The 16,977-nt window shown below is 42.3% G+C and overlaps 1 protein-coding gene across 1 annotated transcript in view; it reads right to left on the bottom strand.

The window, feature by feature from the left end:
- Positions 1 to 16,977, bottom strand: part of MYO3B (myosin IIIB) — a 296,479-nt gene that overhangs the window by 75,800 nt on the left and 203,702 nt on the right. The window contains exons 28-30 of the mRNA XM_065413693.1: positions 7,802 to 7,913; positions 6,544 to 6,706; positions 5,730 to 5,816 (exon numbers count right to left, since the gene is read on the bottom strand). Coding sequence (XP_065269765.1) covers positions 5,730 to 5,816; positions 6,544 to 6,706; positions 7,802 to 7,913 — 362 coding nt within the window. The remainder of the gene's footprint in view (positions 1 to 5,729; positions 5,817 to 6,543; positions 6,707 to 7,801; positions 7,914 to 16,977) is intronic.

Below are 16,977 nucleotides of genomic sequence, written 5' to 3'. Positions count from 1 at the left end.
GATACTGATGCTCATATAAAATGAGTTTTCCCTCAGGTTCAGCAGGTAGCAAGTTGCAATTATTTTTACCTCCAGGACTCTGAGACTTGATGCTTTGCTGGTAAAAACCTTTATTCACAAAGAATTTACTGAGCCATATAGATTTTGGTCAGCAGAAAGTCCAGGCATTTTCCTGCTGATTCGCAAAGGGAATGCCATGCTACAATGGGCTGTTGAGCACAATGTAGAGAGCAATCAGGACAATCGTAGATTGATGCATAAAACATATAGGCAGGAGGTACGGAAACATTTTATAGCAGCAAGAGAGGATTCATCCTTCTCAAGAAACCTCTCTCTCTCTCTCTCTTCATTCCTAACCATAAAAGAGCACGTAAACCAGCTACTTACTCCTTACATAGACAGACACTTTCAAATCCTAATCCCATTTACAGTAACAAACAAGAATTACTGTGCCCTTGGAAATGCAAGCTAGTCACTTGTTGAAGGGAAGATACCATAATATCATGATACTTTATAGGCTCAATTTTGAAACTTGGGTTCCCAAGTAAGACCTCTGACTCCCTCATTTGTCTTCTCAAAGAAGCACTTCCAGTGTTTAAATGCCAAAATTTGAGAGGGTTTGGACACCGTGATTGTCTACTCTTTTACACAAGTTTGATGCCAGCCTAAAACTGTTGTATGGTGTAAGGATATGGAGAATCATGCCCCCTCTCTAGGTATCCAGGGATGCCCATTGTCTTCTGTGGATCTCAGGAGGTTGCAGGTTTATGTAGTACAAACCTCAGGGGGCAAAACACTTCTCTCCCCCATCCCCCATTCCTTCAGTGGAAGAATGAATAGAAAACTGAGTTTCAACTTGTGGAATTTCTTTTCCCAGCATGTGTTCTCTCATAAAGGGGAGAACAGAGCTCTAAATATACTAGTAAGTATTAGCCCCCTTTTTCCAGGGTTGCAAACAGGGCTTATGCTGCTGCTCTGTATTACTGTTTGCACAAAGTGTTTTAGATTACTAGCTGTTATGGTAAAATCTGAGGCAAAAAAGCCTGTGATAGCACCCAAAATTGTGGCTGCTAATTTGAACCTCTTAAGTCTAGAAATCAGGCTGGACCAAGTAGGAACAGGTTCGCCAAGGAGTTCTGTCCTTTGCTGGCTCCAGCTGGGTGATGAAATAATGCAGGAATAGCCTGCCTGTCCAGTGACCTTTCAGTGCTTTTCCGTTTACAGTCAAAACCAGGAAGTACAAATCTAATGGAAATGTAGATACACTCATAGGGTACGTCTACATTTGGAGCTGAGGGTGTGATTCCTGAGCACTTTTGAAAATCCTAGCCATATACATTTTACATACATATTAACTTAATGTAAATGGTATGTAGTTCTCCACAGTCCCAAAATTTTGCTCTTAGAAGGTTGTTAGTTAAGGCTGTGCAAATAGTTGGTGAGCAACATCACATGGTAAAAAGTTACAAGACAGAAGTAGTTCATAAAGGGATTGTCTCATTTCTCTTTCCTCCTGAGCATCCACCATTTTGTGTTACAAAAAAGAACTTGAATCTTGAGTTCTCAGTAAAGAATTTCACAGTAAAGTGTGGCATATGGTGAGTGCATGAGTGTGTGTCGGAGGAGGGGATGGTGGCTCAATGGATTAGTCATTTGCCTTTCACCTCTGGAAGCAGAGTTTAAACTCAATCCTGACTAGAGTTGCACAGCATATTCCAGATGGCTAAAGAGGCCTTAATTAACATGAGTTCAGTGATGTCACCTCAGATCTAAGTGAATCGCATGCACCACTCATTTGGCATTTTGGCAGTGTCTGCTCACAAATGAAACAGAGATTAAAATCCTCTCTTAAGTCTTTGGAGAGAGCTGTCACTCGACATGGAAATCCACGCTATGGTGACTGGGAATGGAGTAAAAACAAACAAACAAAATTACCATTATAATTGTACTTACTTGGTTTTAATTCTAATTAATAAAATGTGATAATACAAATATAGCTACAGATCCAAAGCTGGTGTAAATCAGCATCACTCCACTGAAATCAAACAATGGCAATACACTGATTTACACCAGCTGTGAATCTGGCTCAATGTAATGTTAAAATTATTTCAACAAAGTGATCTTTTCCTTATCCTAGGCTTTAAACAAAGCAATACAAACCACAGCACAAAGAAACAACAATACTTCATTTTTGTCTGAGGAACTCAGTTCTTTCACAATATGTTTGCCTTCTCTGTGAGGTAGAAAATTGTTGTTATCCATATTTTACCAATTGGGAAACTGAGACACAAAGAGATGGGTAAGGTTTTGCCTACACTGGGGATTTTAGCCACCAGTGTAAATACACTGATGTAGCTCACATTGTGTGAGCCACTAGTGTAGATGTACTGAACGGCTTAAATTCATAAACATGTTACCTATTAGCAAGGGTTTTTTTTCCAGCTCAAATAATGACTTATTTTTGGTGTAATATTATACACATAGGAAATGTATCTTCATGCATACTTGGGTTTTTTAAAAATGTGTTTTTTCTTCCAACATTTCATCAATGGATAGTGAACTGCTTGGGCCCACTGAGATCTCCAGACCACCAGCTCATGTATTTGAAAGGCATCTGTTTATTTTTAAAATGCAAATGTAGCCTACCTCAAAGACTGACTTCAAGAAATGAACAATCTGAACAAGTCAAGAGGTTTCCAATCAGAAGCTGTGTTCCTCCTTTCTATCAGGCTGTGATCACTTGCTGTCAAAACCACTTAAACAATATCCTGGAATCTGAATGAAGTCCCCCCACAATTAAAATGAGCAGGATAATCCTGCAAGAATTATTCAGCCAAATCATTTTTCACACCGTTTAAAGTAATGATAAGGTCATTTACAAAAGAAATCACTGCCTTTGAAATGTTGACTTGTAGACAGAGGACTGCCTGGAGGAGGGCCATAGATAACAGTGAAGACTGGCCTCCTAACACCACCCTTGCAGTCTTTGGAACTGATTCCGATGAAGAGAAGGCCCAATAAGGTTAATACCCCTACTTTGATCTCTGTCAAAGCGTACCAGCAAGAATTAATTTACATTTCAGATGAAAAAGGTTGACAGCATGAAAAGGCATCTTGTTTCTGGTATGTGAATGTGCTGTAATAGATCGGGAATTCTGAAAGGAAGTTCTGAGGAAGCTAAAGGGATAAGCCGCACTGCTGCTTTTATTGGGAAGGAGATGAAAGGAAAACAAATTTCAATATGTGCTGTTCTGTAGAAACATGTAAGCCAAATGCTTCCAAAATTTCAAGGACTGCTTTATTTTGCTATATATATTTTAATTATATGGTTTTACAAATGCCTGACCAGCAAACGCAAGTACTGTATCTCTGTGATCTAAATTGCTCATTCTTTAAAATAATGTTAAAATGACCACATTTCTTTTTCTTGAAATGCAGTCCTTTATCTGTACTTACATTGTAAGCTCTTCAGTGTGGAGATTATGTCTATTTGCCTGTTCAGCACCACACACTTTTATGGTGGCATGGAAGTAACAATAGTAATAGACAGTCTATTTTAAAACCCAGATAATGGTCACACTTTGCAATTATTTGCTCAGCCTTGAAACACAGAAAGACTAATGTGCAGAGATAAACAAAAATGTTTAGAAAGAAGTTTCAATTAGAGAGTCCTAGATATAGATTTCCTAAGGCAGAGAGTCTCACACAAACTGAAGTTTGATTTTCTGAAATAAATGATTATGCACTATAAATTCTAAAGCTGTGCCAAAGATGGGAATAGCTGTAAAGCATGATTAACATGAAGGTGTGCTGTGTCACTCTGAACTCTGTAGTCCTAATGCACATCCATCCAATCTGATCAACACAATGATTTAATGGTTCTGTCTGGCCCTGATATGGGCATATGGTGTGTGCTACGGTGGGAGGAGTGCCAGGACCCTTCTACATTTGTCTGGGCTACGCAAGGACCAGGCTGTATAGCAGTCTCTGCACTCAAGGGAGCTCTGTCTACTCCACTGGGTGCAAAGTGTCACAAAGGTGACAGAATGGAACATGGCTCTGCTTCTGTCTGACCCTTATGTTCCCTGGAGGGAGTGGGAGTGCATAAACAGCACTCCATAAAGGGTTTAGCAATGGGCATACATATTCTGCATGCCCAGGACCTCTACATGGAATTCTGAGGCAGAATGCCTCCTAGCACTCTCCAGGGGCTGGTGCTGTACCACATTGCCTTCCTATGTGCTGTGCATACATGGGACAATCTAGTCCCAAATGACTACTTTAAGAACTGGTACTAGTGCAGACTGAAGGGTCACCTCTGACCTAGCCTCTCTTTCCCCCGTAGTGCACAGGCTGTTGGGTTAGCTGGGAAATTGAGGTGCAGGCTTTCCAAAAAGAGCATAACTGTCAAAAGTCAGTGTTTTGCAATACATCTAAAGATGGATTCCCTGTCTGAAGAACTGGTACTCTGTGTTAAAATGAGAACAATGGAAGATAACAGCACAGGGGAGGGGAGCAAGTGGAGAATATGATTATCCAGTCACTTGATGTTTGTTGTAACTTGGAAAAACCTTCCTGTTCAACAGCTCCCAATTTCACTGAACATACAGCATATACCCCTAGAGTGAGGGACATGCTATTTTATGAACATACAAAATGTTATGTATAAGGAGCCTCGCCCTAAGAGAAATGTACATTGCCTTTCTAATTCTACAGCCAGAATTGTATTATTTTGCCTTCCTCTTGAAAGTCATAGTGATGCTGACTCTCAGGGAACAGGGTTGGGGAAAGGAAGTTAGTTGTTGGATTTATAATGAAAATGGCTTGTCATTAACATTTTGGTTTTATGTTCAGAAGTGAGAGAACATTCCGCAGAAATCTTTTCTTTCAGTTTAACTATCATCTAAGCAAAACAGAACTCAGAGGTAACAAAAGTCACATAATTATAGTATAGGCAATGACTGGACTGAAATGTGGAGCACAGGTTTCTCTGTTGGTACATCTGCTATGGCTCTTTTTAGATCTGTTACAGAACTCCTTGGTTGCAGGGAACAATGGCATGCACAGGTGTGGTACATCATCCCTAGTTTGCTTCATGTTGGCTGCATTTGAAACTATAGCCTCCCCGCTACTCAGTTCACTAGGCTAGATCTTATATTTTCAGTGCCATATGATCTCTTGCTCTCTACTAGAGACCTGCACCACCCTGCGGGCCTGTTCCTTCAATAATCTCTTTCAAGTTTATTCAAATTCATATTGATATGAGTGCATTGAAGCCTGGCAGGGAATCAGAGGCTTGGCCCAAACTGGAAAAATCAGCAGCAATTAAGAATAAAACCTGGCAATCTGCCAATATTAGGGCTAACCACAAAGCCAGAGAGATGGCATGTTCAGTGCCTATCATCCACACTTTAAGCAAAATGATTCTAGTGCTTCACACCAACTCTACACATGGTTAATACACATTGACTCTCTGAGCCCAGATGAATCCCTAAGAACTCATTCAATGGCTTTTAATCAGTATGTTTTGCTTTCAAAAAGGTACTCACCATAAAAGCTCCAAAGTGCTAGAGTCCTGTCACTGGTGACATTTGATATTGAAGAACACATCATCAGAAGCAGTATTTTCTGATTGCTTTTGTTTGGGCTGTTTACATTTCTCTCAGCTATAAATACTGACATGAAGTTATCCATAGCAAAATAGATATAGTCTGTGGAAATAATGTTTTAATTACCTGCTTGAATATGTATAGCAGCATCAGTTCTTCTGTTCCTTATTTCCTTGTACTTCCTGCGAGCTTCATATCCTCTCCAGGCTAAAAATACAAACCCATGTGTTGGGAATTACATTTATTTAAGGAAGTGTTATAGAGTCAGAGATGTGCCTAATCTTTCATCCTCCCTGCCATAACCACCCCCTCCCACTATCTCTTCCTCACCCACCCACCAGTTGAACTCTGCACTCATGACTGGAGTATAAGCATCTCCACAACTTCAAACGCATCTCCAGTCTTCCAAATTTTAATTGTCAACATGTGCTCTCTGATGTCACAAAGTCAAGCAAAGACTGTGAGGTGCAGAATCATTGGAGGTCAAAGTTCAATGCAAACAACTGCATCCCTCTAACACCCCGCCTCCCAAAAAATAAATCAATAGAGTGAAGCATGATAAACTACAAATAATCAACCTTCCCAGCCCATGGCAGTATTTATGTTATTTGGAATGCAGAGGTACATGCAAAAAGGAGAATGTAGCTATTGCATCTCTTCTGCGTGCTGCACATTAGTCGAGAGACACTGAACAATACTCTTCCTTTGTTTACAGGCATAGTCTATAATAGTAAAACATTTAAACAAAGACATTAGTGCTTACTAAACTGATAACTTAGAAATTAATCTGTAATGTTGGTATCAGTTAGCTGGAGGGAAAAAGTACCACATGTTATTTTGATTTCACAGCAAACCATTGAGAAAATGAATAGATAATTTGCAGGCAATTTAAAATGCCAAGATTGTGCATGAAATAAGGAATATGAATGTTTACCTGACTGAATGGCGACAGCACTATTTTCTCTTCTCTCTTTGATTCTCTTATATCTCCTAGCTCCAAGCCACCCCTTGGTATAGGCCTGCATTACCACCACCCTGCCTATAACTTCTCGCAGGAACAAATTTAACTGTTCTATATGGTAATACTTTAGAAACACCTGAAATGGAATAACAGGTTCAGCATTACATGTAAGCAGTAGAATAAAATCTTTTATACTGCCTCTTCATTAGTATTATTTCAATCTACATTACAGCATCATTGCTAGAAAAAGCTGCTAAATCTTATAGCTAGAATTTCAGAAACCATGTTGTAGAATATATGTTTTTAGTTTATTCCACTAATTACAATCACCCATTACAATGTAAGTCACACAATTATCCCATTACCCCCAAGTAAATCACCCATGACAGCTTGGTCAGAATGCTGCTTTTCTGTATCAGCAATGTTTAAATATAGCTTTTCAAGCTAGAGCTGATTTGTGGTAACATTTTCAATAATGGTCTCTTTCATTAATGTGGCAATTCACTGGAAATCCGGTGGGAGTCCTTAGGATAAACATTAGCACAAAGCGTTCCTCATGATAATGATAAGAGGGGAGAGGGGTGAGTTTATAAATACAATATTGTATCCTAGTTCAGGGGCCAAATCCTAAGGGCCCTTATTCAGGAAACTCCCTTTGGCTTACTTCTAAGGAATGAGAAAGCAATTCAGGATTTGGCCCCATATTTTGCAAAATCAGTCACATCATTTTAAACCACGAACAAAGGCTGCTACTAAAATAGCCCAGAGCAGCTCATCTGAAAGGCAGGACAACTTCTAACACAGCAAACCGATACTGGCCTAAAGTGGTTCACAGATAGCAAAGGCTAAATGGTGGCATTAAGCCACAACCTGCAGTAGGGAGGATTGTGGAGGAGCCCCACACCATGGAGGCATCATGCCTCAGGTGCACCCAGGGGTGGTGCAGGTACTATGTCACCTTTGGGAGAGGGTTTTATGTGCATCTCTCCTTATCCAGGCTAGGGAGGAAAGGGGCAAGGCATTCCCTCAATCTAGGGAGGCTAGCATCTGCAGCACTAGCCTGGAGCAGCAGTCCACGTGCAGGAGCAGGGGACATTCCGTGCACCCTCTCCCTTTCCCATCACATCCACACAATGCTGGGCAGAATGAGCCACGGCTTCATTAAACCACTCATTAGACACGCCTCGCTGCAGAGAGGACACCCCTGGAGAAAACCAGAAACGTGCCCTACCTTTGTTTTCCCAAGAACCCAATTGTCTAGTTTCGATTTCTCCAAAATAGCAATACAGCTTTCTCTGCTACCAAGAGGGGCCTGATGTGCCTTGAAAGCCAGGTAATAATACCTACAAACACCAAAGGACAAAGAAAGAGCAAGTTAATTGCTACATAAACACACTTTGATTGCAACAGGGAATTATTATACTCCAGCTAAAGAAGTACTCTGAGTATTGTGGGCCAGATCCTCAGCCCTACTAAGTCCCCAGACCCCTTTCCACTAATAAGGTGGACAAAGGGGATTAAAGTCCTAAGTGGGCAGCTGAGGATACACCTGACAAAGGGGAATCTTTGACCCAACACTGCCACCACCTATTCCATCCTTAGGTGCATGAGGAAAGGGCTGTGGCTGGAGTATGCTGCACTCTAGCAATCCCTGCCAGTGTAATGGTCCATAAGGAGATTTTATGAGACAGTGCCATTTAGAACAGCCTAGACGCTGCACTAAGTTTTGCTTGGGAATGGAGCTATTCCACTGAGAGGTTGGGGAGGTGGTAGAAAGCAAAACAATGGAAAGGAATGAGAAAATTAAAAAACTCATCTCCCCCGGGAATCTACAAATATGCCCCTCAAGTTTAGATGTAGCTCTAAATGTCCCGAGAAGTGGGAGAAAGAAAGCACTCCTCTTTCCCTATGTGATACCATTGCATTTGCACTCAGCAAGGCAGCAGAAGTGCTCAAGCTAAGTACTAAAGACGGTTTAAATGGAAGAGGGCTGCTTGCACAGTATTTTCCTTGAAGACCCTTTTTCTTTGGCACTTGCTAGCCTTCTGGCCACCCTGCAAAGCCCTTTTTTCAGGTATTTGGGAAAAGTGTGGGGAGGCGAACGTAAAGGAGATGCTTTGCTGCTGTTACTACTGCTGCTAACTAGCTAGTAATTATTAGTTAGGATTGCGTGAGGAGTCTCTCTCTCTACACACACACACACACACACTTTTATTGATATTATGCATTTTTAATCATTATGAAAGCCTCAAGGGCAATGGTCTGTCACTTGTTACAAAGCATTAAAATAAATACATGATTAGAAAATCAGTCTTATTGTTACACTCCATTATATTCTCCTATGCTACATGTACCTCTGTTTTTTGTATGTATATAAAAACCATGTCTAAAAGCAATGACGTCTTTTTAAAAACGAAGGGCCACATTCTCTGTTGGTGTAAATTGGTGCAGCTCCACCAGAGTCCATTGGAGCTGTGCTAGTTTACACTAGCGGTGAATTTGACCCTGCAACGTTTTAAATATTAGTACTTCTCAACTGTCAGTTGAGCCAACACCTTTTTTAATAGGGAGGAAACAAGCCTAAGTCAGCATACAATGTATGAATTCAAAATCAGACTTCATCACCACCAATTATGGGACCGTATTCAGCTTCATACTTAGCTCTGGTCCCACAGGAAGTGATTATGGCGTCTGGAAAGAAGAAGCATAAGAGAAAGGTGCTAATCTGGAACTGGTGTCACACTAACAAAGAGAGATGACATTCTGGCTCCACTGAAGTCAATGAGAGTTTTGCCTTTAACCTCCATAGGTCCAGGATTTCATCCAGTGACCACTCTTTGTGCCTTTAAATTTCTGGAGTAAAAGTCTGTATACACTCAGCAGTCATGCCCCCAGTCTGTCCCACCCTGCTCCAGAACTGTCACTCTACCACATTTAAACTACTTGGCTGTTAGTCCTTAAGTTACATCTGTGTAGGAGCTCAATTGTTTAGACCAGGGGTGGCCAACCTGAGCCTGAGAAGGAGCCAGAATTTACCAATGTACATTGCCAAAGAGCCACAGTAATACCTCAGCAGACCCCCCCTCCCACCATTAGCTCCCCCCGCACTCCCAGCGCCTCCTACCAACTGGCAGCCGCACCGATCAGCGCCTCCCCCGCCCTCCCCACAGCTCCCGATCAGCTGTTTTGTGGTGTGCAGGAGGCTCTGGGGAGGAGGGGGAGGAGCGAGGGCATGGCAGGCTCAGGGGAGGGGGTGGGAAGGGGTGGAGTGGGAGCAGGGCCTGTGACAGAGCCAGGGGTTGAGCAGTGAGCACCCCCGACACATTGACAAGTTGGCACCTGTAGCTCCAGCCCCGGAGTTGGTGCCTATGCAAGGAGCCGCATATTAACTTCTGAAGAGCCGCATGTGGCTCCGGAGCCACAGGTTGGCCACCCCTGGTTTAGACTCTGATTGATGGAGGGGTGACAGGCCTAGCTAACTGTTCCCCTGAGATATAAAATGAGGAACAGCAACCAGGTGCCCCTTAAGATCCAAGGAAGGGGAAGTGACCAGCGAGAGCCTGAAACATGCAGCCATGTAAGGACAGGGCACAGTCTAACTCATACTAAAGAAAACATGGACAGTTATGGATGATAGAAAACAGGAGAATATGATTTTCAAATATTAGCTTCAGTTAATCTCTAGAGAGCAGCACCAATTGTCACAAGAAAGAAAAAAGAACCACTAAAATTGTGAATTAGGATCAAAGGGTAACAAACCAGTGGCTAAAGCATTGTAGCCAATACTGGAACAGACACACTGAGGAGCTATGCTGATGCATCACGACTGAAGACATGGTTCACACTGTGTAATGAATGGTGGCAGATTATGTATTATTAAAGTACCTTTTTTAATGCAGTGAATTTCTCCATACCAGCCATATCTCATAATTTATTGAGGCAAGTACTTATGAAGGAAATTTAAGGGTGATATCATTTAGCAGCTATGGAAAGCAGTGCTACATTCAGGAGAAAATAAAGGAGTGGATCTAGTTTATTACTAAGGTTAAAGTTGTTTTTAGTGTTGTAGGCTGGTTGGTCCCAGGATATTGGAGAGACTTCTGTTGGCAAAATAGACATGCTTTCAAGCTATACAGAGCTCTTCTTCAGGTCTCAGGCCCTGAATGTTGTCAATCCCCAGAAGAGTGATGGGCTTTTGAGATGTATTGGTGAAACCCAATCAAAACACCCCCAACATTTCCCAAAAGGTATGTGCTAGTTTGCAGCTCCACAACATCTATTTTCAACCTGGCCCACAGTATACAATTTATGTAGAGTTAAATAAGTTCTGTCATAAATAACACTGGATGTTCATGTGATTTATGCATACTGATAACTTACGTTTGTTTTCATACTTCTTTAGAAAGGTTATATCAGTTTCCCAATAATCCATGTATTTTTTATTGTGTGGGGTGGGTTGGGGCATATAAAAGTATAGAATAGTTTTCAGATCGTCTGGCTTTTTTGTAATTAATATCAAATATTCTTTCAACATCTAATAATCTTCTGCGCATTAATATATTACAGTTGGCATTCTAGTAATTTAGAAGCTACATCAGGGTCACATAGTGAAAAATTCTTGGTTATACAGGTTTTTGAGGTATTTAGCTTATGGACTTGACCATACAATTTAGTTACATTATAAACCCTATTACCATCTTATTTAGTTTCCTATACAACTTTGTATTTCAAACTGTTCATGGCTTACTTTTCGCTGCTATCCTTATGAAACAGTATATAGCTGAACTGTAAGTAAAAGCAATGCCACTTTTCAGTACCAAATGCTTTTCCTGAGTGCTATGTTGACTGCCTGCTATTTATAAAAGATGTTAATCTTGTAAAAAACAACTATGCACTTTATTAACTGAGAGCTGCTGGGAATTTATTTTTGTCTAAAGAGAGTGTTCTATCCATAGTCAGTCTTCTGATGGTTCATAAAAGCTTTGTTTAACTTAACCTGTGCTTTTCTAAATTTGTCAAATGTTCTTACAAAGTACAGCCACTGGATGGAGGACTCCACTAACTGGTTAAATAAGTTTCCTTTAGTGTCAAGTTTCCTGTTGGAAGCTACAACACTAAACTTTTTTGTTTATGGTATCAAATGTAAAAACAGAAGTGTCGCCATCATAGCATACGAAAGAGCGGCAAGACTGGCAAGTCCTTTCTCATTGCTAAATGCTCTTGTGTAAGAACTTTTTTCCAGAAATGGTCCTGGAGTTTGAATAGTCCCAAAGTTTAAAGGTACTTAGATTTGGGTTCCAAAATTAAAATCCAGGTCTAGAATTGAGGTCTAGATTTTGGATCACCCCTGAAGTTCAGTGTTTGAGAGCAATTCTAGTTTTTCCTCTTTTTCTGTTAGTAGATATCCAGTCTCCATCTGGTTCCTGCCTCTTTTGTTATATTGTAACCCATGCACCTTCTGGGTGTGGTGTTCTGTCCCTTCTAGTCAGGAGTGAAAGTAACTTAAGGGACTTACCAGTATGCAGGGCAGCCGGGGTCCTGAGCAAGGTAGGGGCGGGGCCTCAACCAGAAGGGGCGGGGCCTCAGGCAGAAGGGGCAGGTCTGGGGCCACACTCCCCCAGCCAGCCCTTCAGCACATCACAGCGGCAATTAAAGGGCCCAGGGCTCCCGACTGCTGCTAGCGCTACTCCGGGGCTCTGGCAGTGATTTAAAGGACCGGAGCCCCAGGCCTGTAAATTGCCATTGGAGCCCTGGGGCTCCCGGCCACCGCTGCTTCCCTGGGGCTCCAGCAGTGATTTAAGGGGCCTGGGGCTCCGGCTGCTGGTGCGGTAGTGGCCAGAGCCCCGGGCCCTTTAAATCGCCACCGGAGCCCCAGGGCTCCCGGCTGCTTACTGGTACACCGGACTGGACCAGCTTACTTTCACCTCTCCCTCTAGGGGGGGAATGGTGGGAAGAGGCAGGGAGAGAGAGAGAAGATCACACTGTTGTAGGCACCTATTTAATCTGCCTTCATGTACTAAGGCTCACTCCCTGTTGGAACACAGGATTTGTCAAATGAGATCATACAATCAGTTCATCTAATCTAACATCTTGGTTCTGGCAATGGCCAGTACCTGATGCTTTAGAAGAAAGTGAAACACCCACTTGAGTCACTGTTCAACTGTGCAATCTTGTACATGGTGGAAGAGGGAGGGCAAATGTGGCTCAATTGAGATACACACCAAAACATCTGGAGGCTATCCAGAGCAGCTGAAATTCTGAGAATTTCTAGTTATTGGGCCTAATTCTGACCTCAGTTGTACATGAGTAAATCCACAGTAACTTTCCCAGAAAGTAGTTATCAGTGGTTCACAGTCATGCTGGAAGTGCATAACGAGTGGGGTCCCGCAGAGATCGGTTCTGGGTCCAGTTCTGTTCAACATCTTCATCAATGATTTAGATAATGGCATAGAGAGTACACTTATAAAGTTTGCGGACGATACCAAGCTGGGCGGGGTTGCAAGTGGTTTGGAGGATAGGATTAAAATTCAAAATGATCTGGACAAACTGGAAAAATGGTCTGAAGTAAATAGGATGAAATTCAATAAGGACAAATGCAAAGTACTCCACTTAAGAGGAACAATCAGTTGCACACATATAAAATGGGAAATGACTGCCTAGGAAGGAGTACTGCAGAAAGGGATCTGGGGGTCATAGTGGATCACAAGCTAAATATGAATCGATAGTGTAATGCTGTTGCAAAAAAAGTGAACACCATTCTGGGATTTATTAGCAGGAGTGTTGTAAGCAAGACACGAGAAATAATTCTTCCACTCTATGCTGTGCTGATTAGGCCTCAACTGGAGTATTGTGTCCAGTTCTGGGTGCCACATTTTAGGAAAGTTGTGGACAAATTGGAGAAAGTCCAGAGAAGAGCAACAAAAATTATTAAAGGTATAGAAAAGGTGACCTATGAGGGAAGATTGAAAAAATTGGGTTTTAGTCTGAAGAAGAGAAGACTGAGAGGGGACATGATAACCGTTTTTAAGTACATAAAAGGTTGTTAGAAGGAGGAGGGAGAAAAATTGTTCTTCTTAAATTCTGAGGATAGGACAAGAAGCAATGGGCTTAAATTGCAGCAAGGGCAGTTTAGGTTGGGCATTAGGAAAAACTTCCTAATTGTCAGAGTGGTTAAGCACTGGAATAAATTGCCTAGGGAGGTTGTGGAATCTCCATCATTGGGGATTTTTAAGAGCAGGTTGGACAAACACCTGTCAGGGATGGTCTAGACCAGGGGTCGGCAACGTTCGGCACGCGGCTCGCCAGGGTAAGCATCCTAGCGGGCCGGGCCAGTTTATTTACCTGCTGACGCGGCAGGTTCGGCCGATCGTGGCCCCCACTGGCCGCGGTTCGCTGTCCCGGGCCAATGGGGGCGGCAGGAAGCCGCGGCCAGCACATCCCTCGGCCCGCGCCACTTCCCGCCGCCCCCATTGGCCCGGGCCGGCGAACCGCGGTGAGTGGGGGCCGCGATCGGCCGAACCTGCCACGTCAGCAGGTAAATAAACTGGCCCGGCCCGCTAGGGTGCTTACCCTGGCAAGCCGCGTGCCGAACATTGCCGACCCCTGGTCTAGACAATCCTTATTCCTACCTTGAGTGCAGGGGACTGGACTAGATGATCTCTCGAGGTCCCTTCCAGTTCTATATTTCTATGAGTCTATGATAATAATTAGTTAAAATAAAATAGGAAATAAACTGCAGTGCTGAGTTTCCAGTAACAAACCTTTGGCTGCTAATTTTGATGCAAGTCTGTTGTCTAAATATTTTGAAGTAAAAACATTTGAACTTAGACGCAACCTGGTGCAAAAAGGAATATTTTATTTTCTAAATTTGCCTGTTCCCATTTGCAAAATTCCTGTGTATGGTATGTATTCAGTTATTTAGCACCTAAAAATACTTGACTAGTCACATTTGTAAGAGCAGCAAGACTGCAAGCTAAAGAGAAGGCAATCCCTCTTCAGAAGGTTTTATACAGATACACTTTGAATGGCGTTAATAATTATATTTATATAGCCTTTTTGAACCAAATGGTTCCTACATTGCTTTACAAACTATGCTGCCTGATGTGCAAACACATATATTTATAATATTTCCAAACAATATGTTAAAATGGAGTTAAGATTAAGTGTACACATCAGTAATTTAGGGTAAAACAACATTACAAAGAAGTTGTATTTATCCCAAAATCAGGCATTATAAACCTGGGAAATTTAGAGTTAACCTTAAACGTAAAAGAAATCCAATCACACTAAGGTATGTAAATGCCGTGGAGTGGCACTGTCCAATAACCCTATGATCATGATTGAGGAATTTGAGTGTTTGTTGTCCCACATTAGATTAAACTGACCTTTAAATAAACATTTGAAGTTTTCTTTTTGGCCCCCTCATATGATAAACTGCATTTATCATCCACCTATGACTACTAGTTCTGTACTCCGCCCTCTAGCCTATCTCAGAAAGGTCCATTTCTAACACTCCAGACCTCTGAGCAGCTGCATAGAGCTGCCATTTCGAACAACCAAAGAAATGATTAACCCTTTCCCTCCCACGATCAAATCTCTACCCCAAAGTACACTGGTATGAAGTGCAGAATGGACAATGTTCAGTGAAAGGTTTCAGGTCCAGTATCTCACAACCCATTACGAGGTGATCCCTAGCTATGAGGGGAGATTCCCAACTTTCCAACAGGACACAATGTTTGTTCTTAGCCCTGGTAGGTCCTGAGCTATTGGACCTTCAAATCATGGCATTTTTGTGCATGTAAAAAACTATAATTTTCAGAGATTTCTAAGTTGTATTGGCTATGATTTTTCTCTCATTCTGATGCCTGTACAGTTGAACACCTGGTTCTAAGGGACTCTGGCTTTACCGGTGGAAAATGTGGGAAAATGTACCAGCAATAATATTTTTAAGACTTTTTAAAAATCCCTCTACAAGATCGCTAAAATAGTTCTTCTGTAAAGGATGTGGCAAACAGGGTCTGTCTACCCTTCAACCTGGGGTGTGGTTCACAGGTCGAAGAGAGACACTCACACTAGCTGTCATTAAGCCAGTGTACTACAAAAAGAGTGTAGCTGGAGTGGCGCAAGCGGTGGAATGAGCTAGCTGCCCTGAGTATGTGTGCCTAGGGTCTCAGAGAGATACAGACTCGGGGCAGCTGGACCTTCCCGCAGCTCACTCTGCCTGCAGCTACCCTCTATTGTTAGCAAGCTAGCTTGGTGAGAACTAACACAAGTGTATCTCCTCAGCCTGAGAAACACCCCTCTCCCCCAGCTCTAGGTGTAGACATACCCACGCAGATTACATGCATGTGGTGTGGTGTAACAGTTTCAGTGGTGCTCATTTGGGATGCCCTACATAACTCATGAGTGACTCTGTACATACTTGCACATAGGCAGTCATTTTTGTCCACCTATTGATTGAAAACCTCTCTGGAGTAAAATTCTACCCTGCAGCTGTTTAACAGTGCACAACACATGGCAGGAGTCCAGGAACACGATCTGGAAGATACAGTAGTTTATCACATTTAATTTACAAGAGACATTTGGGTTGACCGACTAGGTGAAATCCTGATCCCACTGGAGTCAATGACAAAACTCCCACTGACTTCAGTGGGGCCAGGACACTAAAGCCATGTCCCCAAACATCATCTTGGGGGCACTGGTTCAGTGCTGACTCAGAAGGAAGAGTGCCAATCACTTTACCACTTATTACAGAATTTAGGATGAAATATTGGCTTCATTGAATCAATAACTAAACTCCCATTGGCTTCAATTGGATCAGGATTTCACTCTAAGTTTTCCATTCTGAAGTGCTCTCCGTTTGAAAAAACAAACAAACCATAGGAGCTGCAATACCAAACCAGATCTGTGGACCAGAGAGATCCCACGTCATCCCACAGTGGATGATTATGGAATAAACTGCCTATATAAGGGACGTTTCTTCCAAAACTACCACCGGAAGCAGGATGGTTTATATTACTTTTTTAATAAGTATCTAGTGTAACTGAGGATGCTTTTATTATTCATATAAATATCCAATCTATTTTATCCCACTAATCTCTTGTCCTTGATGATGTCAAGATCCCAGCAAGGGCAGTCAGGGCCAAGAGTCACAGCAGGGGAAAACCTGAGGCTGAGAGTAGTGGTGGAGTTTACGGTCAGGTTGCAGGCCAGAGTAAATACCATGGGCCAGAGACTGAGCCAAGTTTCAGGGTCTGAGCCAGGAGGCAAAATCCAAATCAAGCCAAGGTCAAATCCAGGAATTCAGATGCAAGGAGAAGGAATGGTCATGGCAGCTACAGGAGATGCAAACTGTTGCCTGCACACGTCCTGGAATGCCCCTTGGGTTTATATAGAGCAGGGAGCTAT

The sequence above is a fragment of the Emys orbicularis genome, chromosome 11 (genome assembly GCF_028017835.1).
Source record: "Emys orbicularis isolate rEmyOrb1 chromosome 11, rEmyOrb1.hap1, whole genome shotgun sequence".
Taxonomy (NCBI): domain Eukaryota; kingdom Metazoa; phylum Chordata; order Testudines; family Emydidae; genus Emys; species Emys orbicularis.
The sequence above is the reverse complement of the archived record's forward strand: the minus strand, read 5'-3'. Positions and strand labels throughout refer to the sequence as shown.